The sequence below is a fragment of the Fukomys damarensis genome, unplaced genomic scaffold, assembly GCF_012274545.1.
Source record: "Fukomys damarensis isolate Sample0158 unplaced genomic scaffold, DMR_v1.0_HiC HiC_scaffold_16, whole genome shotgun sequence".
Lineage (NCBI taxonomy): Eukaryota > Metazoa > Chordata > Mammalia > Rodentia > Bathyergidae > Fukomys > Fukomys damarensis.
The window spans coordinates 31,325,646-31,348,997 of record NW_022900928.1 but is presented as its reverse complement, the minus strand read 5'-3'; the positions used below and the strand labels follow the sequence as shown (position 1 = coordinate 31,348,997).

Below are 23,352 nucleotides of genomic sequence, written 5' to 3'. Positions count from 1 at the left end.
CTTTTTTTTTTTTTTTTTTTTTTTTTTTTTTGCTTTTGAAGACAAATTACTTTCACTGAGTTTTTTTCCTCCAGCCTTTGGGGCCTCATTTCAGATTCTAGTCAGTGTCTTTCATCTTATTTCAAGGAGGCTATTAAACCTGTTATAGGTGATACATTGAGGTGAATCGCCTACCTTGAAAAGCCATAGTTCTGATGAAGGTTGAAGGGAATAAAATTACAAGTGATGAAATTCCAGTGTCATTGACCTTGCAGTAGTATTCTATACAAAGATGATGAGTAAAAGGTAAAATCAGACATATGAGTATAGAACTTACCCACGATTAATCTTTCCCAAGGCTTCCCTGACTCATTTGCTCACTAGCTTTGATTGACCAAAGGCAAAATATATAACTTTTAATTTCATTTAGTCTCACAAATGCAGCACTGCCCTGTGATCATAGAAGGTAAATTTAAAATTGGAAGCCTGAAGGATTTGAGATACAAAGGTCATCTCATCTCTTTTTGCTGGAGTTCAAATGCAGAGCCTCACGCATGTTAATATCTCATTTCTTAAAGATCATGACAGTTTTTTTCCCTCACAGGAAGGGCCCATTTGGGATGGGTCAAGTGCTGGAGGATGGTCTAAAATAACCTCTTAAGATTGCCAGAGAGAGACACTGAACTCTAAATGGTGGTTCTACTCATAAGCACATCTGTGTTAGGTTTCCCTAATTTGGGAAACATATCCATTAAAAATCAAACTGGGAGGGCTGGGGATTTAGCTCAGTGGTTCGGTGGCCTGCCTTGCACACGCAAGGACCCGAGTTCAATCCCCAGTACCAAAAAAAGAAAAAAAAAATCAAACTGGGCTTTCATCATTAAGGTGCCTACAGTCTTGTTGAGTATAAAGAGCAGAATTATGGTGTGACATGAAAATCACCAGGCATCCTGACACATCCCTGTAATCACAACATTAGGGGAAGCTGAGGCAGAGGAGGATGGCAAGTTCAGTCCAGCCTGGACAATTTAGTGATTTACCAAGATCTTGTCTCAGAACACTAGGAAATTGGGCTGAGGACTTAGCTCAGTGGTTCCATGGCCTGCCTTGTAAGCTTAAGGACCCGAGTTTGATCCCCAAAACCAAACCAAAAAAACTAGGAAAGCATTTCTGAAAGCCAAGAAAGAGTTTGGAGGTTGATATTAAGACCAAAGCATATGCAAGAGCCACTCTCACTAACAGCCTCTAGAGCACCCAGGCATGGCAGGAAAGGCATTTGAGCTGCTGTCTTAAAGAAGTAATTTCTCCAAACTTTGCCCTGCCATACTGGAGTATTCCTACACCAGTTTTGGCACTTAGAGTTTTCCTCCTCTCACATGTAAGGGTGATACATCTCTCAGAATGGTTGGAAGATGTAAATACACATCACAGATTATATGCCCAGCACAGTGTCTAGGTGCTGTTATGATGCTTCTGTCAGCTGATATCCCTAAAGCAAAGCCTCTCTCCAAATCCAGTGCTTCCAGGGATCCATCCCACAGGGATGTAATGGTAACAGGCCTCAGTTAAGGTTTATGTGAAAGTAGAAAAGGCCACAGGTCTTCTCAGTACATGAATTTTCCCCGTTTACTTTTTCCCCATGGTGCTGTGCATAGAACCCAGGGCCTCAAACATGTTAGGCAAGTGCTGTACTACTGAGCTACATTCCCAGCTCTCGCCTTTTGATCCTTAACCAACACTCACTGTAGCATAGTTTGAATAGGGGAGTCCAGAGACCTGAGGACTAGAATGACTTCTGCCATCTGAGTATGTCTTTTGGGTACATACATTTGCCTTGCTGAACAACTCTTACATGATTTCTGAAGTAATGATCAGACCCTGTCTGCCTACATCAGTACTATCTGCCATCTGCCAGGCCCTGTGCCAGGGTATAGGATATGGCCCTTTACCTTCTAGAACACATAGGATGGCAAAAGTGGAAAGATACTGGCAAATGCAACAAAAACAAGGTTGAGTGAGCTTAATGTTGGGACAGAGCAGATTGCTGTAGGAACACAGTTGAAGGGACTAATGTGAAAGGAGACTCGGAGATGTCATGCCTTTGTGACATAAAAGGCTTCTTTTGAACTCTGCCTCCTCCCCCATTAAGTTTATTAGTACATTTAAAGCAAACAATACAGTTACATTTACCATTGGATCTTGTACCTTCATATAATAGGTCTTGGTTCTTATTTTTTCCCCATACCCCTGCCCTCCCTTCACCCCCTTCACCCTTCCCTATTTTTTTTTGAACTTTGGATTTTGATGCATTAGAGCAAAGTGAGTATTGTGAGCTCAAGTCTGGAGCTTAGACTATTTGGGACGTGTTTGGGGATGACTCAGTTCTGTCACTTCTGAAGAACCTACTACAGTCACCTGCTCCAAAGGATTAGAGCCAAGCTTGGGAAAAAGACGGCAGCACCACACTGTATTTGTTTGTTTATGTATACATTTGCTGACTTGTTCATGAAATAAACAGTCGTTATTTACTGTATAACAAACACTAATTGGGTGCTAAGGAGGGAAAAAATGAATACAAGTTTCTTTTCTCAAAGATGTCACAGTCTGTTGGAGGAGACAAGTAGCAGTGGTACATAATACAGATAAGAACTGCTACCTGCTCCAAGAACAGAGTTAAGCAAGTGCCCAGTTATGCTTGGAGGTAAGAGCTTTAAGACATGTGCCACTTGAGCTGAGTTTGAAGGATTAGAACCTGCTAGATTGAAGTGAGAATTAGCTTTCACACAGAGCAAACAACAAAACCAGAGGTTTAATTCAGTGGGACCCACTGAGAACATAGCAAAGTTTGGTTTGAGTACTTCCTAGAGTGGGAAGGGAACCTAGAGAGAAAAAATTGGGGAGAGGAGTTGGAATAAACCTACAAAATTGGGTCATAGTTGTAAGACACAGGGATAGTATATTGAAGATGTTTGAATGGAGAAGTTGGGAAAGTAAATACCAGTAGGGTATAGAGAATCAGAGAGGTCCTAGGTAAATGGGAAGGAAATTAATTATCCCTCTAATCCAACCAAAAAATCAGAAGGAATTGTACCGAGATGGTTCAGTAAGACCTGACTGGTTAGTGAGTGAAAAATCGGGATGGTGGTAATTTCCTGGTTTCTGGCTTCCCTAGACAGGAGAGTCACGAGCAGTAAATTTTAGGTAGATGATGATGAGTCCATTCTTGAATATGTTCAAGGTTACTGCAGGACACCAGTGATACTCTCCCTACCCCTATTCCCACCTTCAAATTTTTCAGAGGTTTCTTGTTCCCCGCATCCCTGGCCTGGACCCTCCCCCTGTCATCTCAAAGCATATACTGGGGATGGAACCCCTGAAATCATACTTGCTAGGCAATCTCTCTACCACCAAGCCAAACCCCCAAATAATTCAATTTTTGGTTTTTTTGTTTGTTTGTTTTTTTGGTACCGGGGATCGAACTCAGGTCCTTGTGTTTGCAAGGCAGGCAGCAGAACAACTGAGCTAAATCCCTGGCCCCCAGATAATTTAATTTTTTAATTCACAGATATCGTTGCATGATTTGTTATGTTCAGTGTTTTGAAGTATGCATACATAACTGGTTAATTCTAGCAAATTTTAAATCACATGACCTCAGTTAGCGTTTTTGTGGTAAAACTGCATTACCTTCACTCTTTTTCAAGAATGCAGTGTGTCATTAACCACAGTCACTACTATACAGCAGATGTCTTGAAATTTATTCCATCTCTATAATTATGTACCTTTTAACATCTCCCTCACTACCTTGACTGTGCATTCCAGCTTCTGGTAACCATCATTGTCTCTGCCTGTATGAGATCAACTTTTTCAGATTTCATATATGCATGTGAGCATGCAGCAATCGCCTTTCTCAGCCTTGGCTTTTAATACACTTCCTCCAGCCTGAGCAGTGTGCAGATCCTTGAACTGGCCAGATTATTACTGTACATGTCTCTGGGCCTCCAATGAGAACTTTTCCTTCTGTCACTGTCCTTCCTCCTAGACTCACACAGCTATAGATAGCATCTTCATGAGACCTTCCCTCACATGCTCTACCACCGCACCACCACCAGTTATGGTCAGTATAAAGCTCTCAGCAGCCACATACGCCCCCCACCTCATGGAAAGATTTGCAGGTTGTCACCACTACTGCAACATACCCACCTCACCTACCACCTCCTGCAGGGCAGGTGGTATCCATCAGGCCTCATCTAGATGCAGAGGACATCTGTCAGTGTTTCTAAATGAACAAATCCAGATGAGAGCATCCAAAAGAGTTGGGAAATTCCAAAATATAAAATGTGAGTTATGTGAACACTTCAGGTCTACTTCATCCCCCACCCCCTCCTGCTCAATTATCTAGGTCCACGGCTGTTAGCTTCGTTTATGAGTATGGAAAGGACTAAAAATGGAGAAGGTAAAGCTTAGTGTTATGGTAGCTCCTTGTAATCCCAACACTCAAGAGTCTGAAGCAGGGGGATTGCCACAAGTTCAAGGCCAGCCTGGGCCACATAGTTCAAGGCTACCCGGAACTCTACATAGCAAGACCCTGACTGAAAAAATAAATAAATAAATTATTTTTTAAAAAAAGAGAAAGAAAGCAGAGGCCTGGGTGGTGGTAGATGTGGTAAAGATTTAGGGGCTAAAATGAAACTGCAAGCCATCATCCAGAACCAGGTTTATCCTGAAAGTCTGGTCTACATGCCTAATTCCTTTCTAAACTTCTGGCCCCTATTTTCTACCACCACCTGGTGGCCACATCTGTACATGACAAGATCCCCTCAGTTGAGAGCACTTCTGTAAGGTAGCCTGCCATTCCAGAGACTGGCCTCCTACACACATACCTAGCCCAACCCCCTCACCCACACACACACAAACAGAAAAGCACAAAGATTTGTGTGTGTAAGAGACCTGCCTTGTTCTGGTGAGAAGTTCCCCAAGTTCATTGTCAGAATCACTGCTGTTGAGAATATTTTTTTCCAAATGAAATCCTCCAAAGAATTACAGTATATTAGGACCAGGGATTTAGCTCAGTGGTTCTGCTGCCTGCCTTGTAAGCACAAGGACCTGAGTTCAATCCCAGTAGAAAAAGAAAAAACAAAGAAGAGCTAGGCATGGTGGTGCACACATACAATCCCAGCACTCGGGGCTGAGGCAGGAGGATTGCTGTGAGTTCGAGACCAGCCTGGGCTACATAGTGAGTTCCAGGTCAGTCTCAACTACATACTGAGACCGTGTCTCAAAAAAAAAAAAAAAGAATCAGTATAAAACATAGGAAAGCAGATCTGGATCCCTACTTCACACTCTAATTTCCCAAAGTATTTAACACAGAACATGAAATCTGGTTTGAAAACCAGTCTTGTAAAACCAAAGGCTTAAAGGGATGGGGATTTAGCTCACTGGTGCTGCTACCTGCCTTGCAAGGTAAAGGTCCCAAGTTTGATTCCCAGGACCAAAAACAAACCAAAGGCTTATATAGCAGCCTCAGAGCCAGATGAACCCCTAGAAGTCAGTGAAACCCACTAGATCACACCTGGGAGGGGGACCTCATGTCACCTCGTGGAGCACAATGGCAACAGTATTGGAATTGGAACCTAACACAAATTATCCTCTCTTATTTTGCTATCTTTATTGCTTGTGTTGTTTACCACGGGGTTGGTGGGGGGCTCTATCCTGAATGACGTTCCCAAGCAGAAAACCATTTTTCCTATATATTTTTAGAATGTATTTCTGGAAAAGAGGTGCCTCCCAACAAACCATAATACAAGGTAGAAGATTAAATCTACAGCTTACATTTAAATCAGTTATTTACAACTTATAGATAGCATCAATATGGATAAGCTGGTATATTTTACAGAGGGAAAACTGAGACTCAGACATAAATGACTTGCCTACTTTCTGACATTTTCAGTGTTCTTTCCACTATCTTAATACATTTCATATTCAAATATGCTTGAAGAATGAACAGCTAAGGGTAACTGGCTTGTTTGATTTCTGTGTAGAAAGCGAGTATAAGACTGATCCCTTCTAATGACAGCCATTTGGAGACTAGGCAAGGATAAAGACAACACTGGTTTAACATCTGTATATTAGATATACTAGTCTATTCTAAATGACTTTCAAAATGTGTTGTTTTCTTTGTTTTTTGTTTTGGTACCGGTGATCAAACTCAGGCCCTTGTGCTTTAGAGGTAGGCCACAGAACCACTGAGCCAAATCCCTGGCCTTCAAAAATGTGTTTTTAATCACCATTTTGCCGGTGTCTAATGTAGAGCTCCATAAATAACATCACTTGTCTAAGGTCACACAGCAAGAACAAGGCGGATCTTAGGTCAGCCTTTGGTCTGCCTGACTCTTCAGGCTGTGTTTTTTCCATACCAGGGAGCTTCATGGGGCTCTGAACATCAGTGTTGCCTCCTGTGGACAGTTTTAGCCTCATCTGACTGCCACCCTCACTCTTCTTTCTCTTCCAGGAGTGCCAGCTTTTCTCAGGGCACAAGGCAGAAAAGTGACACAGCCGTGCAGAAACTTGCCCAGGGCAATGGACACTGTGTCAACGGGGTCAGTGGTCAAGTCCATGGCTTCTACAGCCTTCCCAAGCCAAGCCGGCACAATACAGAATTCAGAGACAGTACCTATGACCTCCCCCGGAGCCTGGCCTCCCATGGCCGCACCAAGGGCAGCCTCACGGGGTCTGAGACGGATAATGAAGATGTGTATACTTTCAAGACACCCAGCAACACACTGTGCAGGGAGTTTGGGGACCTCCTGGTTGACAATATGGATGTTCCAACTACTCCACTCTCAGCCTACCAGATCCCTAAGACATTCACGCTGGACAGGAACCACAATGCCATGACAATGGCCACTCCTGGGGAGTCAGCCATAGCTCCTCCTCCTCGGCCTCCCAAGCCAAGTCAGGCAGAAACACCTCGATGGGGAAGCCCTCAGCAGAGACCCCCAGTCAGTGAAAACAGATCTGTTGCTGCCACCATCCCCAGACGCAACACACTCCCAGCAATGGACAACAGCCGACTCCACCGAGGTCAGTGTAAGCTGTAGCTGAGACCCAGAGGGAGAGGAAGGTAGGCAAGGGCTTCTCAGTGGCTTGCTAGCCTGTGGTCATCCATAGCCAGGGGAGGTTTAAGGACCGACCGCCCAGGTAGGTTAGATATCTTATCTAGTCCCTGACCAGCTTGTCCTATAGCTGTTTTTTTGTTTTGTTTTGGTTGATAAATTTTACTTTATTTTATCCCTTTCTACCCTCAAGCTCCCTAGCTGTTTTTATGACACCCACAATGACAAGTGTGGCAGGCCCTGCCTTAGAGAAATGAACATTCTACTAAGAAACACAGAATATTTTTGGTCAACCACAGTATTACATATGGTTTTGGAAGTCCAAATCATTTTTTTCATTTAAAATCAAACTAAACTTTGAACCAAACTTGTGTGGATTAACAGGCTGATAGAACAAAAATAGGATATTGAGAATATTTTGTAAGTCCCACAATACTCTTTGGCTGAAGTCTGAACTTCTACATGAAGTACCTTAATTCTGTTGCCATTTGTTTACTGAGTGTATTCAAACTCTGCATATATATAATTGCATATTCTTGTTTGGTTTTTACTTTTTGGTAGTAGTGATGGTACTATTGGAGATTGAACCCAGTGCCTTTGCATTGAACTACATCACCAGCTCCTTTATTTTGAGATAGTTTTGTTAAATTTACCCAGGTTGGGCTCAAACTTGCCATCATCTAGCTCAGCCTCCCAGAAAGCTGGGATTATAGCCATGCACGACCATGCCTGGCTTTGCAGAGCTTTTTCTTTAGCCTTCCCATTGTGTAAGCCATGCAGAGCATGGCAGGACTGAACCTCACTGTCTCCTTTGCATGAAAGCCCATGGTAGTTTATTCAGAGTTATTAGTATCACAGATAAAACTCTGATCCTGGAGTCCTGGCTCTTGCTTTAGAACTCTTTGCAGTGATTCAGTCAGCCAGCAATTTGAGCAAACACCATGTGCTTTGGAACTAGGGTAAGACATTTAAAACATACATCTTACCCTGGTGTATGTTACATCTGGGTGGAAAAGAAAACCAACGTGTATAACTTAGTTCAAGCACTGTTACTGTAATTTCACAGAAGTGGTAGCTAGGGTGATGGGACAGGTGGTAAGTGCTGGAGGAGTCCGAAGAGAGGTGCAGGCATGGGGCAGAAGTGGAAGGATGGGTTGGTTCTCTGCAGATGCCAGTGCTGCGGCTCCAGAAGCCCAGGAGGAATCTTGAGCTGTTGGGCGGGGGGCTGTGTTAAGTAACAGAATATCATTTGGGTTGAGAAAAGTATTTTCTGGAATGTCAGGAGACTCTGAGCCATGCTGGAGGGGATGGGCAAGAGTCGGCATGGTTGAACAGGATTACACATGGTCTTTCTTCCTTTACCACAGCTTCTTCCTGTGAGACCTATGAGTACCCTCCCCGTGGTGGGGAGAGTTCGGGCCAGTCTGCTGAGTACACGAGTGAGGGAATGACTTCTTTCCTGGTGAGTGGGGTTTGACCAGGGCTTCTTGGGCCACTTAAGGTAGGGAAAAGGTCAGACCTTGTGGAACATTTGCACAGCTCCAAGGGAGTGGGGCTGTTGCCCTCTTCAGGTCCTTCCTGGGTTCTTACCTTGGTTCAGAATTCTAGGTTGAGTTTTTGGACAAGTAAAATATAGGTACCCACATCTGAAGGAAGTGTGTCCCCTTAGGTGGACTGGAGAAAAAGGTTGACCAGCCATGTGAGAAGCAGAAGGGGTCTAGAATGCAGAACTAGGCTCAGGTAGTAGATTATCTGTGTAGCAATCCTACCCACCAGTTGTCACGGGGAGGAGGACATACCACAGAGAGTGCTTAGAGTCAGAGCTATAGCTTGAATACAGGATCCCAGCTGCCCACTAGGAGGGGCTGACCACAGTGGTCCAAAGTGTAAGCAAACAGGCCAGGGCATAGTTCTAAGCCTGCTGCCTGCTGAAAAGACTGAAAATTAGATAACCAAAACAGACATAGCTTAATTCTATGACTTGGCAGGCAGGGCAAAAGATGGAGAATGGCTCACTGCACAACTCTGTGGCCGCTCTGCCTGCAGCCCCCGGACACCTACATGTCTAAGATACACCTCAGACCTGCTCCAGGCTGGATGGAGGATGCTAAGCTGGCCCCAGACCTCAGCTTCCAGCACCAAGACTCTTCACACCCTCCACAAGATGATCAGGGTCTAGATGCTGACTGGCCAGTGCTGAGTTCCAAACCAAACTTATGCTACCCTCTGGCTCGGCCAAGCATCTGGAAACCTAAGAGACCCTGCCACCAAGGATATTTTAAGGTTTAGATATAATCTTGTGATCTAAGTGGATCCCAAGAGGGCATAAGTCAGAAGGGATCCACAGACTCGATTTATTTCTGTCTTCCACTGGTCTCCTTTGTATCTTCACAGTGTAGTGAGCCCTCTGAGATAGCATTACCTCATACACAGATTCTCACCTTTGTTTCTTCTTACTAGTGACAGCTGTTTCCTTCCCTCTCTAGGCAGGAAAAACTGCTGCGGGTCGATCAGACAGTACCAGTTCTGAAGACACCTATGTGTCCATGAACCCAGGTTCTTCCACCCTGCTGGCCATGGAGCGGGCAGGTGATAATTCTCAGAGTGTCTACATCCCCATGAGCCCGGGGCCACATCCCTTTGACCCACTTGGCTACTCATCAACAGCCCTTCCTGTGCACAGAGGCCCTGGCCGAGGAAGTGAGATCCAGCCACCCCCAGTCAACCGCAACCTCAAGCCTGACCGGAAAGGTAAGTCTGCTCTTTTCCATCCCATTACAGATCAACATCCAGTGACTGTTTGCTTTTTCTTAGGGATCGGGTAGAAACTAGACTTGGGGAAATGTGACTTTTATGCAAAGCGTGTGAATTCTTTGAACCTTACTTTTCCTTTCCCACCTGAGAAATGGGAGATGGTAATTCCCATCTCCTGGGTTTGTGCAGAATAGCACCAAGGACAGTGGCAGGTCTGGCCAACACAGGTGATAGTCATTAGATCTGTGACCCCCCCGCAAAGTCATTAGATCTGTGTGAAGACCCCCAAAGAAGCACTAGTCCTAAGTTCCAGGTCTGCTCTATTCCTCTCCACTGGCCTCAGCTCTTGGGGAAGGATTTGAATGGCGTAGTAGCATAACAGTGTAACTTGTTGGAGTTCAAACCTGAACTTACATGATTGAAATCTACAGAGCCTCATAGCATCTCCCTTCCTTCACTAGTTTTCACAGCCCTCCAAACACAGTGGCTGTCTCCATTCCAAATACAGTCTCTTGCTTTTGCATAAACCTGGGGAGGATGAAATCTGTTGTCAGAACATATGCCCTGATTTGGATTCTGAAGGTCCAGTTACCATAGATACATACAATAGAAAGGGTATGTAATTTAGAGTCTGAAGATATGACTTCAGGGATCAAGTTTATATGGTTAGCAATCAGTATCTTCAGGTTCCACATATGCAAATTTGACCAATGCAGATTAAAATATTTGAAAATAGAAAACATTACATGTGGCCATATACAGATTTTTCTTATCATTTTTCCTTATTATAACAGTTATTTACATTGTATCAAGTATCATAGGTAACCTAGTGATGACTTGAAGTATACCTGAGGGTAGGAGTAGGTCACAAGCCAACAATGCACTGTTTATGGATTTAATAAAAATCTTTCTAAGTCCTAACACCAGTCCCCTGCAGATACCCTGCCAAAACTGGAGTGATTTGTCTAGTGTGCTAGCTATGCTTGTATATTGTGTGTATGTATATCACTGTGTGGCATTACCACTGGCTGATTGCTGGACTCTGTTCCCTCTCCAGCCAAGCCAACACCACTTGACCTAAGAAACAATGCTGTCATCGATGAGCTCCCCTTCAAGTCACCTGTCACCAAGTCTTGGTCCAGGGCCAAGTAAGTGTCTGGAAGCAAAAGCTTAGAGTTGGGTGGGGTTAGAAATTAATGGAAATTTGTCTGATGTCAGGAGATGGGATTTTCATGCTAATGCTGGCATCAGCTGATCGTGGCCATTGATCTCAGGGAGCTTAGCATCCTCATCTGTAAAGGGGGAATAATTATACCTGTCTTTTATCAAATCTCCCTCTGATAATGGAGGGTGAAGCTCTGGTGGCCCAGATCCGGATGTGGGATCCCTCAGGCTCACTCTGTCGTCTTCTCACAACAGCCACACCTTCACCTCCAGCTCCTCCCAGTACTGCCGCCCCATTTCCACCCAGAGCATCACAAGCACAGACTCAGGAGATAGTGAGGAGAATTACGTCCCTATGGTGAGTTCTCGGGGTACACTGGAATGATTCCTAGTCCTCCGGGGCCTACTCTTCACCCCATCTGGGCTCCTTTGCTGCAACAAGTGTCCAAGTGTAATTCCACCTCCTGCTACAGACGTTCATGGGCACCATGCAGCTAGCAGTGAGAGCATTGTGCAGTGTTCCCTGCCCCAGAGGAGGTCTGTGTCTTACAGAGTGGCGACGGCATGATGGTTACCCTGGGAAAGGCAGTGCTGAAGGAAGGCGCACATGTACATAATTCTCGGTGGTAGGAACTGTTAGAGAGGCGTGAACACAGGCAGACCACAGCACGGTTCCTGCCTGAGATTTCACTGCAAAGGTCATAGCTTCCCAGGACCTTGCTTGTCATGGCTGCAAATATACTGAAAAGAACCAATCAACCAACCATTAAAACAGCCAAACACTGGATCCCAGGACCATCACTCTTTTTGGTGGTGGTGTTAGTATCAGAGATCGAACTTGGGACCTTGTGTTTGTGCGGCTGGCAGTGGAACCTCTAAGCTAAATCCCTAGCCCTCCATCACTGTCATGATTTGAGCCAAACTTGGGGAACATTCTAGACAGGGAGGTGCTCTCCCAGAGCAGGAGCGCACCTGCAGACAGAAACTTTGAGCCGGTCATCTGAAGAGGCGCTAAAGGAATGGGCCTCTCAGGAGCAGGAGCAGGAGCAGGGGGAGGGTGTGTGTTCTAGGATAGGGGTGGGTGTTTCAGAGGATCCCACAAGTTTTGACAGAAGGAAACTCTCCACAGGCTCCTTCCTTAGGGGCTGGTGAGTGGTGGTGGGAACTCTCAGGAGAACAACTGTAAATGAGATTTGGCCTGAGGCCTAAAGGAAGCTGCATGATCCATGGGGTTGGTACAATAGCCCTGCTTCCCCAGCCACAGTTCAGCTTTGTTTTAAATAATTGGAAGTATAGTAATACCTCAAAGGATTGCTGTGGGGATGTAAGAGCAAAAAGTCCTTGGCATAGCACATGGCACAGAGCAGGACACAGTGAACAAGTAGCTCTTTCCCAGAGATGTGTTTGTCTGGGTGATGAGTTTGTTTCCTAAACTCATTTTTTTCCTCCTTGTGATAGCAAAACCCAGTGTCTGCATCTCCCGTTCCCAGTGGCACCAACAGTCCAGCCCCCAAGAAGAGCACAGGCAGTGTCGATTACCTGGCTCTGGACTTCCAGCCGGGCTCCCCCAGCCCCCACCGAAAGGTGCCTGGTGTAGAGTGGGGGGGACTACTTGGGGGGGGGTCATGGTCCCTTCCACACTGGGCAGTACCCTTCAGCCTCCCTCCACAGCCAGCTGTACAACTCCACTGTGCCTTCTCTCCCTTTTCTCTTGGAGCATGGGCCTTCCCTCAGTCCAGAGGATTTCTTGAGGTAGCCCATCCCCTGGCCATGGAGCTGGGTCGTGCACACCACTGAGAACTACTCTGCCGATCTCAAAGTGAATCGGTGTCAGGTGTGAGACTCAGAGATCCTGCCTCCTGTCCAGAGCTTTACTTTGAGAACTCACGGCTGGAGGAGGCCCATAATCCCTGCTGGTGATACAGTGGTTCTGAAGGACTTCCAGATCTAGCATTGCCTCCCAGAAAGATTGCCTCCCAGAAAGCGCTTTTAGCCAGCCTGTCTAGAATTAAAGCTGGAGCCTTGCCTCAGTGCACTTCTCCCTCCGGGTGCTGTCAGGGCTCACAGAGAAGGCACACCTACAGCCCTGAGGCAGCCAACACTCCTTCGCTTGGCAGAGTGACCGGGGGAGGTCAGTGGAGGCAGAGTAAGGCCTAGTCCTCCCACAACTTGCCTTGCTACAGGCAAGGGCTGGCAGGGCTGGTACTCCAACAGGAGGGAGATCTTCTAAGTACAGCAGAGGCCAACTCCCTTCACCTCTCCTCAACACAGCTTGGGAAGACCCCATCCTGCCCTTCCTACCTTACAGATAACTCACAGCATTCCTGCTTTGTCCCCTCAGCCATCCACATCATCTGTCACTTCGGACGAAAAAGTGGACTATGTCCAGGTGGACAAAGAGAAGACCCAGGCCCTGCAGAACACCATGCAGGAGTGGACAGATGTGCGGCAGTCCTCAGAGCCTTCCAAGGGTGCCAAGCTGTGACATGGGGGCCACCAAGCCCACAGAGGAGACGGGAGGCAGCGTCTCTGAACTGGCTTCTCCCTATCTCCTCTCCCTCCACTTTTCACTCCACTCTGCCATTCTTGGCCTTCAAAGCATTTAACATCAGGGACCTTCACCTTTTCCGTGGGAAGGGCGGGCCTGATGGGGGCATTTCCTCTGCCCCTCGGAGCCCGTGTGACTTACCAGTACTGGCCGTGCCTCCACCCACCTTAGTTAGGAGCTGTTGCCAAAAAGCTTCTGCCTGTCCTCAAGACCTGTCTACCAGATGCTTGGAGGAGGAGAGCACTGGGGCTCTGAGCCAGACTCCACACCTCACGTGGTCACAGCCCCCACCATCTTCCCTCCACCACCTTTGGGCTACCTCCCCTTCAGTCCCAAGGAGGACAAGCCAGGGAGCCCAAGACCAGCAGACCAAAGTGAACATGGACTTTTTTCAGCCCTGTTTTTCTTGACAGGAGAGAAACAAGGCCACCAAGAGATGAAATAATGGAGAATGAAGGTCCGAAGTGCAGAAGGGCAGTTGATACCTTCAGGGGTCCCTGTTCCAGGCCACCCCCATGCAGGGCCATTGCTGGGGAACGGGAGGTACAAAATGAAGGAAAAACTGATAACGAGCAACCACAAATGACAAGGAACAGCCCTTGTATTGACAAGGGCACTGCGGTCAGGCTCCCTGACATAGTCTGATGATGCCACCCTGAGACAAAAAGTCGTCTTCCTGAGCATCCCTCCGGAGGCTTGGGCTGAGCCAGGTGACTCGTGGTGTGGAAAGCTGGCATGGTGAGGGCTGGGGGATGTGATATGGGTGGAGGCAATGTAGGGGCTGAGGGAAACCTGGGACAGGAGTGCTGGGAATGGGGCAGTACAGGGACGGTGCAGCAAGAAATTTCTGTAAGGTAAGGCACATGACGGCCCGATGGGAGGCGGGTACAGAATGGAGCAGCTAGGTGCATGGCACATGAGCCGAGGGCCAGTTCTGGGACTGAGAAGCTGGCAGAGCAGGACCACTCCTAAGAGATCCAGCTCTAGGCAGAAACACAATAGGCCTGGTATGAAGCACAGGGTGTGTGCTCAGCTCCTCTCCCCTCTTTGGTTCCACAGCATTGCAGTTGCTGTGTTAAACTCAAAACTTGCCTTTAAAGATAGCTTGAAAGGCCACCAGAGCTAGAGAGGGAGATCTGAATTTTTATGTTGAAAGGTCCTGCCAAAATTTCCAAGTATTTCAGAGGCCAACAGACCAGACAAAATATTTCCGTTTGTCTTGGGGTGAAGAGAACTCCTCCTCCAAAAATAGGACTTATCACCTTCCAACTGACATGAGTTCGCACACCTCTGCAGACCAGTGGCCTGCCATTTCCCAGGAGCCCATCCCGGGAGCAGTTATTTCCTCAGCAGGAGCGACTCAAAGATCACTAACTTACTGAGGCACCAAGGCCACAGAGGTTAATCATACCTTGTCTCTGAACTTGAGATCAGAATCAGGAAAAGGGACTAGGATACAGGGCAGTGGTGATGGCTGTGAGGGAAGAGAGATGTGATCCACCAGTGGAGCAGAGGGAGGCTGGTGCCTGGGGGAAAGAGGGAGATGACCGGCAAGGTGGCTGTAAGGAAAGGGTGCCTGAGCTAGGCGTTGGAGGAGCAGAGTCCTGTAGGGTTGGGAAGGCTGTGTGCTTTGGGAAAAAGGCTTTTGAGGGGTGAGGGCAGTGGTGGCTGTGGTGACCCTGGCTAGGATTTACAGGGTGACTGGTTCACTCTGGCTTCCCTGACTGTCCGTTTAGGGCTTTCTACCAGGGGTCTCATGTGGCTGAGCTTTTTAATGGTACCTCATGTGTTGACTCCATAGTGCAGTACCATAAACATGTTACCATGCCGAGTGTTAAGTAAATGAAACTGGCTAGGTGTGTAGAGACTAAGGTGCTCTAATGCGGGTGGTCTCCGGGTGGCCTCCTTCCAGCTCTTCATTCCTAGTTCCTGCTCCTACCCGCCTCTTAGGGTGGAAATTGGGGTAAAGGTGGAAGGATGAAAGGGGAAAGCAGAGCCCTGGCTCACAAGCTCCAGACTACCAGCCCTAACGTGTACCTCCTCCTCCACCCCCTGCCCCAAAGACACAAACTCATTTGGAAACAACAGATCCTTTAGCTGCCCATGGGTCCAGATTCACCTGTCCTGGCAAGAACGAGACCCCAGAATGGAGATGGCTTCTCACCTAGCGGAGCTCACACAGGATCCATCCTCGCCTGGGGCTGTCTCCAGAGCGGCTTTCTTCACCCACTTCCTGCTCCCCCTCAGGAATAGTTGAGTGGGAACAGTGAGGAAAGGGAAGGTGTGGTGTCTCTTTTGGACTTTGGTTTGCCTGTCAAAGGGTGGATTAGATGGTCGCTGAAGCCCGTCATAGCTGATCCTCCCTACTACATCACCAGGGATGGGCAGTAGCCAGTTAACTCGGTCTCCTAGCTTGATTTTGGTGACTTCTACTTTTCAAACCATTAGTGTAAGCCCAGTTCTTGGAAGCACGACCATTCTAAGGTTATTGCCTCAGTTCCAGTCTGCCTATGCCCCCTTTACCTGCCGTGGGGTTACAGTCTCAGCCCCATACTGTGGCCTGCCTCCAACCCCTTTGGCAAAGCTCCGGTGGAGTGTAGGCCCAGAGGTGATTAGCGCCTCCTTCCTGTCTGGGCTTCTAGCTGGAAACGTGGGGGACTTGAGGCTGGCCATCTTTCTGGGACTCACCAAACTCTCCTGGGGGCCTGCTGGAGATTCCTGCTGGCCCATGGTACCTGGTGGTGTGTGCTCTTGTGTAACCTGTTGGCTACTTGCGTCTTGAAATTTAGGATCATTTTGCACAGAACATCCCTGTGTGTTTGAAAGAGAAAATGGGCTAGAAGCAGCCCTATCTCAAGTTCTTGTCTTGTTGCCATTTAAATTCACATTTAATTTCTTCAAATTACAGTTAGTGCCTAATCACTTAAGTTATTCATGTATTGTTTTCTTTAAAAATTTGTAACACGTATTTATCTTGTGAGTAGGTCAGGGTGGGGTGGGAAACATGTTCAAGTGGGTCATGTTTTTGCTGTGGTAACACATGGTACAGGCCTGGAGCTTGCAGGTCCCTTTTTACTGTGGTATTGAAGCAGGACAACAATAAAGTCCTTTAGAAATGCAACCCAGAGAGGGCTCCCAAGTCTTTTGGTCTTTTGTCTTCAGGGGCTGGGAGTGGAGTCCATACCCAGATGCCATCTTGGGGCCCTCCCAGGGGCCTCAGGACCCACGGTTGCAATGCACAAGCATGAGCAAACCTTCTCCCAAGACAAGAAGTTATTCCAGAAACACCTGTCAACTGATCTGATCCCAGCAGGGCTGATGTGCCAGTCTGCTCCATTTTACAGGAAATAATTGGGCAAACAGGAACCTGGCATCTGCCACTTCTCCTTCCCTCGGAGGAGTGCCTGGAGGGGCACATCAGCCTCTGACCTGGTGTGCCGTGGAAGCAGGGCTTTAAGGGCCGATGGCTCCAGACTCTGGTGTTTGGAGCGCTACTCGCCCTCGGCAGACCCTTGACACCTTCCCAGCTTCTGTTCTCCCCAAGGGAATAGGAGGGCATGGGGAAAATATGACCATGACCCTGTGGTGAGAGCTGCCCCCGGGCCCTGCACACACAGCCACTCCTGTGTCCCCCTCCAGCTGTAAGCATGGATGTGCCTGGGGGAAACAGCGACAACTAGAGCCATAGGCGCCTCCTTCCCACAGCCCCCAGCCTGCGCCCACACCCAGCCCAGGAAGAGGAAAGGTCTCTCTACTCTGCTTCTCAGAGGAGGGAAGGGGCAATGTTGCAGCAGCTGTTTTCAGGCCACCCAGTGGTGTTGGGAACTGAGAAGTCTCAGCTATTGGGACCCAGGCCTACCTGATCGGTGAGTCCCCTCCACAGCTGCCACTGGGCATCCCCCAGACTGTGGGACCTGCCCTCCACCAGCCAGCGCTTCAACGTTGCTGTGTCCTCAGCACAGTCTCAGCTCTGACCCCTTAGTTGCCCCCAAAATTCCCTCTCTTTAGTGCCCTCACCTCCACCAGGGGCAAGTCCTCACCTTCCAATCCAGGAGCCAAGGCCACCATCAGACTGCCCAAGGAAGAAAACCAAGGATACAGCAGCCATCACAGCTCAAGACAGGAAGAATGACATCTTTCACAGGCTTCAGAGAACTAGTTTTATTCCTGTTGGAGAACACGGGTTTCTCCTCTCCATTTAGAAGGGGCTGTAGTAGTGGCATGGGACAGTGAGGTCAACAGCTATATGTCACAGTCCACCCCCACCCACCGTCTTGGGGCCAGTGGGTCACAGGAGCCGAGCTAGCCAGCTTCCTCAGACAGACAGTGGCTTCCTGATGAGCGAATGTCTTTGCAATAAAATAAAGATTTTTCTACCTTTACCAGAAGGGGGATGCAGACAGTGGCGCTTCAGGCACTGAGGCAGGCGGGGGGGTGGGGATTGAGGGGCCCTTCTCCCCTCTGTGGCGGTGCTTGGGGCAGTGAGGGGACATGTGAAGGAGACAGGTAAGATTCTTCCTCTCAGACCTGTACCACACTGCTTCCCACCTGCACTCCTCAAACACAGTCAATACAGGAACCCCCAAAGGCACCCACATACCCGGCCCAAATCCCCTTGGAAAGATGAGGGTGGCCCAGCAGAGGCATCACACAGCCTCTTCCTGACCCTGGCTGACATCCTCTGGGTCCACTGTGCTTTCTACCCTATCAAGCAAGAGCTGGGGGAGGGAAGTGCTACTCAAGGCCAGGACGCTCCCGAGCCCACCTGTGAGGACAGGAGGCAAGGCCCAGAGCCTGTCCAGCCAGGACACTTGGGTGTACATCTCAACGGGGCAGATCTCAGCACCAGGCCTGGGACTTACCTCCACATTTGGGTGTCCGCGTACCCTTTGGACTGAGGGCCGTCGACCCGGATAATGCCCTTCCCATCTTTCTTGCCCTTTGAAGGGCCTCCTTCAGCCCCCTCAGACCCACCCAGCACAGCAGCTCCACCTGGGACCTGGGCCCCCACCACCTGGCTCCCCAAGAGAAAGGGGCAAGGCCTGTGAGGTGGCCATGTGGCCCACAGGTGGGAGCAGGCTGGGAGGGCTCACATTAGAAGACCAGTCTGTGGAAGTCACCGCCATTGCCACCTGCAGGGTTGCAGCCCCCCGGAGAGCCTTCGTCCTCATCCTTGTCTTCATCGAAGCCCCTGCCCCAGTGCGGGGATGTGGGGAGTGCAGAGATATAGGCCGCCCTGCTCCGCGCCTCCTTCTCCTGCTCCTGGGCACAGAAGAGGGCATGGAAGCAGCTTAGAATTCAGACCCCTGGAGCCAGAGTCCTCCCTTACTCCCTGCTCAGCATCACCCATCACACTTGGAAGCCCCCGGGTTCAGACCATAGAGGAAGCACAGCTGGTCCTCGGGCACTCCAGCGCCATCTGCCCTACATGGAGGCTTCAAAATCTCTCCCCTCCTCTCAGTAAAAGTTCCAGGCCCTTGGAAGAAAGGAATTCATTCACACTAGACTGACTAGGTAACAAGGGCTCGATAATGGGAACAGGAGGTTACATCACACTACAGGAAAATCTCCACAGGCTTCCTGTCCCCAGCTGTCCAGCTCACTGCCTCTTCAAGGTGTGAGGACGGCCTTCTGTCTGCCTGAAGTGAGCCTCCTGGAGATCAGCCTGGGGGAGGAGATCCCTGACTACAGCCTGCCTTGCCCGGGGCAGCCTGACAGAAATGTCAAAGGCATGCTGTCCCACCCCCACCTTCCCTCAAAAACACCAACCCCGCTCAGAGTCCGCGGCTGGAACCCATCCCTCTAGTCAAAGCCCCTGCTGTCTTGCTGACCCAGTGGCGGGAGATTCTGGTAACACACTCAACTCTGAAGAGGAACATGGAGGCAAGAGGGGCACTAGGGAGGTGGCCCTTTCACAAGCCCCTAGTGCACCTTACCCACTGACTTACTACCTACTGCTCACCTGTGGACACTGTCAGTAGTAACTGCATAGTTAATTATGGCTATTCCTCTGAAGTAAGGGCCTTTCTGGGCCACCCACATGGTCCCCTTACTGAGCAATAAATGGACAGATTCTAGAAAGCAAGAGACAGGAAAAACAACTGGCCTAAGCTTGTAGTTGTGCAGGGATTGGATCCCTCCACCTAAGAGGTCACAACAGAGACCCCAGGGCGTCTGCTCACCTGCAGGTAGAGGATGTTGTCTTTGGAAATGGCTTCCATCAAGTCCTTGTGGAGGGTGGGCTCTGTGCGGACTCTGGGGGAGCCCGGCTCGGTCTTGGAGCCCTCCCCAGGCCGCTGGCGGTAAAAGAGCACATAGGCTGTGTCTTTGGGGAAGAAGGAGGTGACGTTGCTCACAGACTCGAAGGAAGAGAAGGACACCCGGGTGTCGTTGAACAGGTACCACTGGTTTTCAGGCTCTGGCCCATCTGCAGTTCCCAGGGAAGGGGCTGGGCGGGCGGCGCCCTCGCGGGCATAGCAGTAGTAGTGGCCGCTCTCCGAGGACACGCCAGAGTGCACGACGACACTGCAGAGGTCGTAGGCCTGGCCCCGGCCCCCAGCCAGCGGCAAGCGGAGCAGCAGGGGGATGGCGACGTCGTCCAGGATCTTGCGGCGCCGCATGGTGCGCAGGTCGAAGGAGAAGCGCAGCAGCGTGAGGATGAGGTAGCGTGGGCCCTGGCTCAGCTCTACCACCTTCTCCGCATCCTGCAGGGAGGCGCAAGACTCGCAGTAGTAGCGGTTCTCTGCCGTCAGCCTCTCAGGGGACAGGAAGTAGTTGACCAGGTCCAGGACAGAGCGGGAGCCCTCGGGGCCACACAGCCGCTCCCTGGAGGGGGTGGCAACATCCCTGTGCATCCCTGGCCCCAAGCTGTCCTCTTCCTTCTCTGCCTCCTTCTCAGGCGCCTCCTCTTTCTCTTTTTCCTTCTCTTCTTCCTCTTTTTCTTCCTCCTTCTCTTTCTCCTGCTCGGCTTCCTCTTGCTCTTTCTCTTCCTCTTTTTCCTTCCCTTCCTCTTCCTTTCTCAGTTCTTCCTCCTCTGCCACCGTCTCCTCCTTCCCGTCCTCCTCCCTCTCCGCCTTCTCCTCCTCCCCTTCCTCCTCTCGCCCACTGGTCTGCTCCTCAGCTCCAGGGGGGCCCCGGCCTCCGATGTCCAGCATGGTTGGGGGGGCATCCCCCGTGATGCAGAGTTTCCTTTGCCTCCGAGGACCCACCCTGCTGGGAACTTGGGCTTGGGGGACAGATGGGAGCTCCGGGACTCTGACATTCTCTGCAGGGAGCATCACGGAGCCCAGGCGGCGGCGCCGACCACGCTCAGGAGGAGGAAAGGCAAGAGAGAGGTCAGTGAAGGCCTCCTCGTGGGATGAGACGTTGAGGCAGTGGAGACAGCATATCCGCGTCACAAGCTTGCCTCCGAACATCTTCTCCACGGAGGTTGAACTCACGCTGGGGTACTCCTCAGTGGGAGAGGGCAAGCTAGACTGCCTGAGCTTTTGGCAGATCCTTGTGCCTGTTTTCTCCTCTTCATGCAGCCTGGAGTGAGCAGGGAGCACAGGGTGTTCATACAAACACAGGTCTGCTTCCCACACACGTGCTTCCCTCATGCCCCACTCCCCTTTCCAGCTGGCCACAGGTTGAAGCAGATGCACCGAAGGCTGCCAGGACACACACACTCAACGTGAGGTGCTCACACAGGCGTGCACATGCACACGGACCAGCACACGTGCTGCAGACTTCTGCCTGCACACAGGAGCCCAACGCCACCTAGTGACGCCCGGACCCAGGAACTGGGCCCCAGGGCAGTGATGAAGACTGGCACACAGGGTACACACGGAGCTCGTCGGGGTGCAGCTCAGCCCCTCCAGACTCCCCTCACAGCTGAGCATGGCCCCACATCTGGGGCCCACACCTTCCATAAGCGCAAGGCAGTGTTCCCGCTCCCCTCACAACAAAGATGCGACTCAGCCCACAGCTCTGCTCTTCCCCAGGAGCCTTCTCCGGACCTGCAGCCCTCTGCCCACTGCCTGGTCTTTGCTTACCGATCCAGCAGGTACTTGAGATACTCTGAACAGTCCTGCTGGGTGCCGGGGCTAAACCAGGGTGTCCAGGATGCAGAGAGGAAGTTTTCTGGGGAGATGGCGGGCCTCTATGACAAAGAAGGTGAGAGACAGGCTCAGGAGCAGCCAGCCACACCCCAGCAGCTCTGCAGGGTGCTGGGTCTGAGGGTCTGTCTAGAGCTGAGTCCCAAACAGCCCAGTCTTGTCACCCAAGTTCTTCTTGCTGTCCCCAACCCATCCCATCCCACAAACCTCGCAGCCCCTACGCAAGGCACCTGGGTCCTGGCGATGAACAATCCTCTCAGATTCCTCTTTGCTTACACACTTCACACTTTCCAGGTCTTTGTCCACCGCCTAACTCCCTGCCCAAAACACCTCCCTCAAAACGAGGGCAGTGTGGCCTCTTCCGTGACATCTTCCCGACGCACCCCCACCGTCTCCTTTTCTCTCCCTGCATGCCCACACGTGCCATGCTTCCCTGTGTTACAGCGTGACACTACCATCCAAGGGTCGTCTTCCTGCCAGACGGAGGGGGCTTACTCATCTCTGCCACCACATGGTGCTGCAATCCCCGACCCGGGGTTAGGCTCCAAAAGGACAGACAGACATTTGTTTTGCTCCTCCACATTTGTGTCCTCCACATCCCTTGGGGTACGTGGCAATGTGGGTGCTCAAGAGCAGCAGCACATGGATGACGCAACACTTTAATGCACCAGCCTGAGTCTCTGAAGCAAGATGTGGGCCACACAGCCCTGCGAGTGACCGGCACCTCCTCACCCACCACCCCCATGAGCCCCACACACACCTGGCTGTGCTCCAGGAATGCAAAAAGCCACTGCAGCTTGGTCATCAAGGGCTGTGAGTTGTTCTCAGTCAGACGAAGCACACAGTGTCGAAAGCTTCAAAACAAAGCAGGAGCACCCATGGTGAGCTAAGTCCCCCAAGGAGCCTCTACTCACCCATCCAGTAGGCAGCCCACAGCCTCCGGACATTTCTAGCTCCAGCTAAGCCCAGAGACCAGGGAGGAAGAGAGAGTGAACAGCTAGGCCTGGAGGGTCTGAGGTCAGGAGCACAGCAATGGCCCTGATGTGACAATAAAGGGTACAACAAGGTGGCCCCTGCAGTCCCTTCCAGCTCTGACACCCCATGACTCCAGGGTTCAAACAGTCCAATGTTCTAAGGCTGGGACTCTGGCACAGAATCTGTGCCAACATCTTCCCAGCCACTCACAGCATGTGCCCTGCCCGGCCTCAGCCTCACAGACCACTCCTATAGCCCCCATTAGGGCCCCTGCCCCGTGGCTCCCCAGGTCATTCCACTGCTTTCAAAAGAAGGAGCCAGGGCCAATGCAAGGAATGCATGGAAGAAGAGGACACCGCAGGGGCAGACCAGCCACCAGTGACAGGATTCTGATCCTATGGGGAGGGTAGGGGTCCTTCTGACACCCACTGTCCCTGGGTCATGCCGACTTCTAGGTCCCAGCTTACTGCTGTCCTCACTAGCAGCTTTGGCCGGTTGGTCACGTATTTCTCCACACTGAGCCACTACACAGAACAGCACTACTCAAAATGTGGCCCCCACCGCCACTCTCAGGAAAGCAAGTTCAGAAAATAAGCAAGCATCTCAAAACTCACACTCAGACACTACAAGCATATAATCATTTTTCTGGCAAGTCATTTTGTCCTATTGTACAAAAGTAATAATCTGAGCTGCCTGTCTGCCTGCCTGCCTGCCTGCGACCACC

General features: G+C 50.1%; 2 protein-coding genes across 2 annotated transcripts in view; one reads left to right on the top strand and one right to left on the bottom strand.

The window, feature by feature from the left end:
- Gab2 (GRB2 associated binding protein 2) overlaps window positions 1-13,994 on the top strand; it is a 59,377-nt gene extending 45,383 nt beyond the window's left edge. The window contains exons 3-9 of the mRNA XM_010633336.1: window positions 6,488-7,059; window positions 8,459-8,553; window positions 9,578-9,842; window positions 10,903-10,993; window positions 11,265-11,367; window positions 12,468-12,593; window positions 13,351-13,994. Coding sequence (XP_010631638.1) covers window positions 6,488-7,059; window positions 8,459-8,553; window positions 9,578-9,842; window positions 10,903-10,993; window positions 11,265-11,367; window positions 12,468-12,593; window positions 13,351-13,494 — 1,396 coding nt within the window. The 3' untranslated portion in view covers window positions 13,495-13,994. The remainder of the gene's footprint in view (window positions 1-6,487; window positions 7,060-8,458; window positions 8,554-9,577; window positions 9,843-10,902; window positions 10,994-11,264; window positions 11,368-12,467; window positions 12,594-13,350) is intronic.
- A 3,602-nt stretch (window positions 13,995-17,596) lies between these two features.
- Window positions 17,597-23,352, bottom strand: part of Usp35 (ubiquitin specific peptidase 35) — a 32,240-nt gene continuing 26,484 nt past the window's right edge. The window contains exons 9-12 of the mRNA XM_033763936.1: window positions 22,414-22,507; window positions 21,591-21,697; window positions 19,740-21,084; window positions 17,597-18,819 (exon numbers count right to left, since the gene is read on the bottom strand). Of these exons, the coding sequence (XP_033619827.1) occupies window positions 18,652-18,819; window positions 19,740-21,084; window positions 21,591-21,697; window positions 22,414-22,507 (1,714 nt within the window). The 3' untranslated portion in view covers window positions 17,597-18,651. The remainder of the gene's footprint in view (window positions 18,820-19,739; window positions 21,085-21,590; window positions 21,698-22,413; window positions 22,508-23,352) is intronic.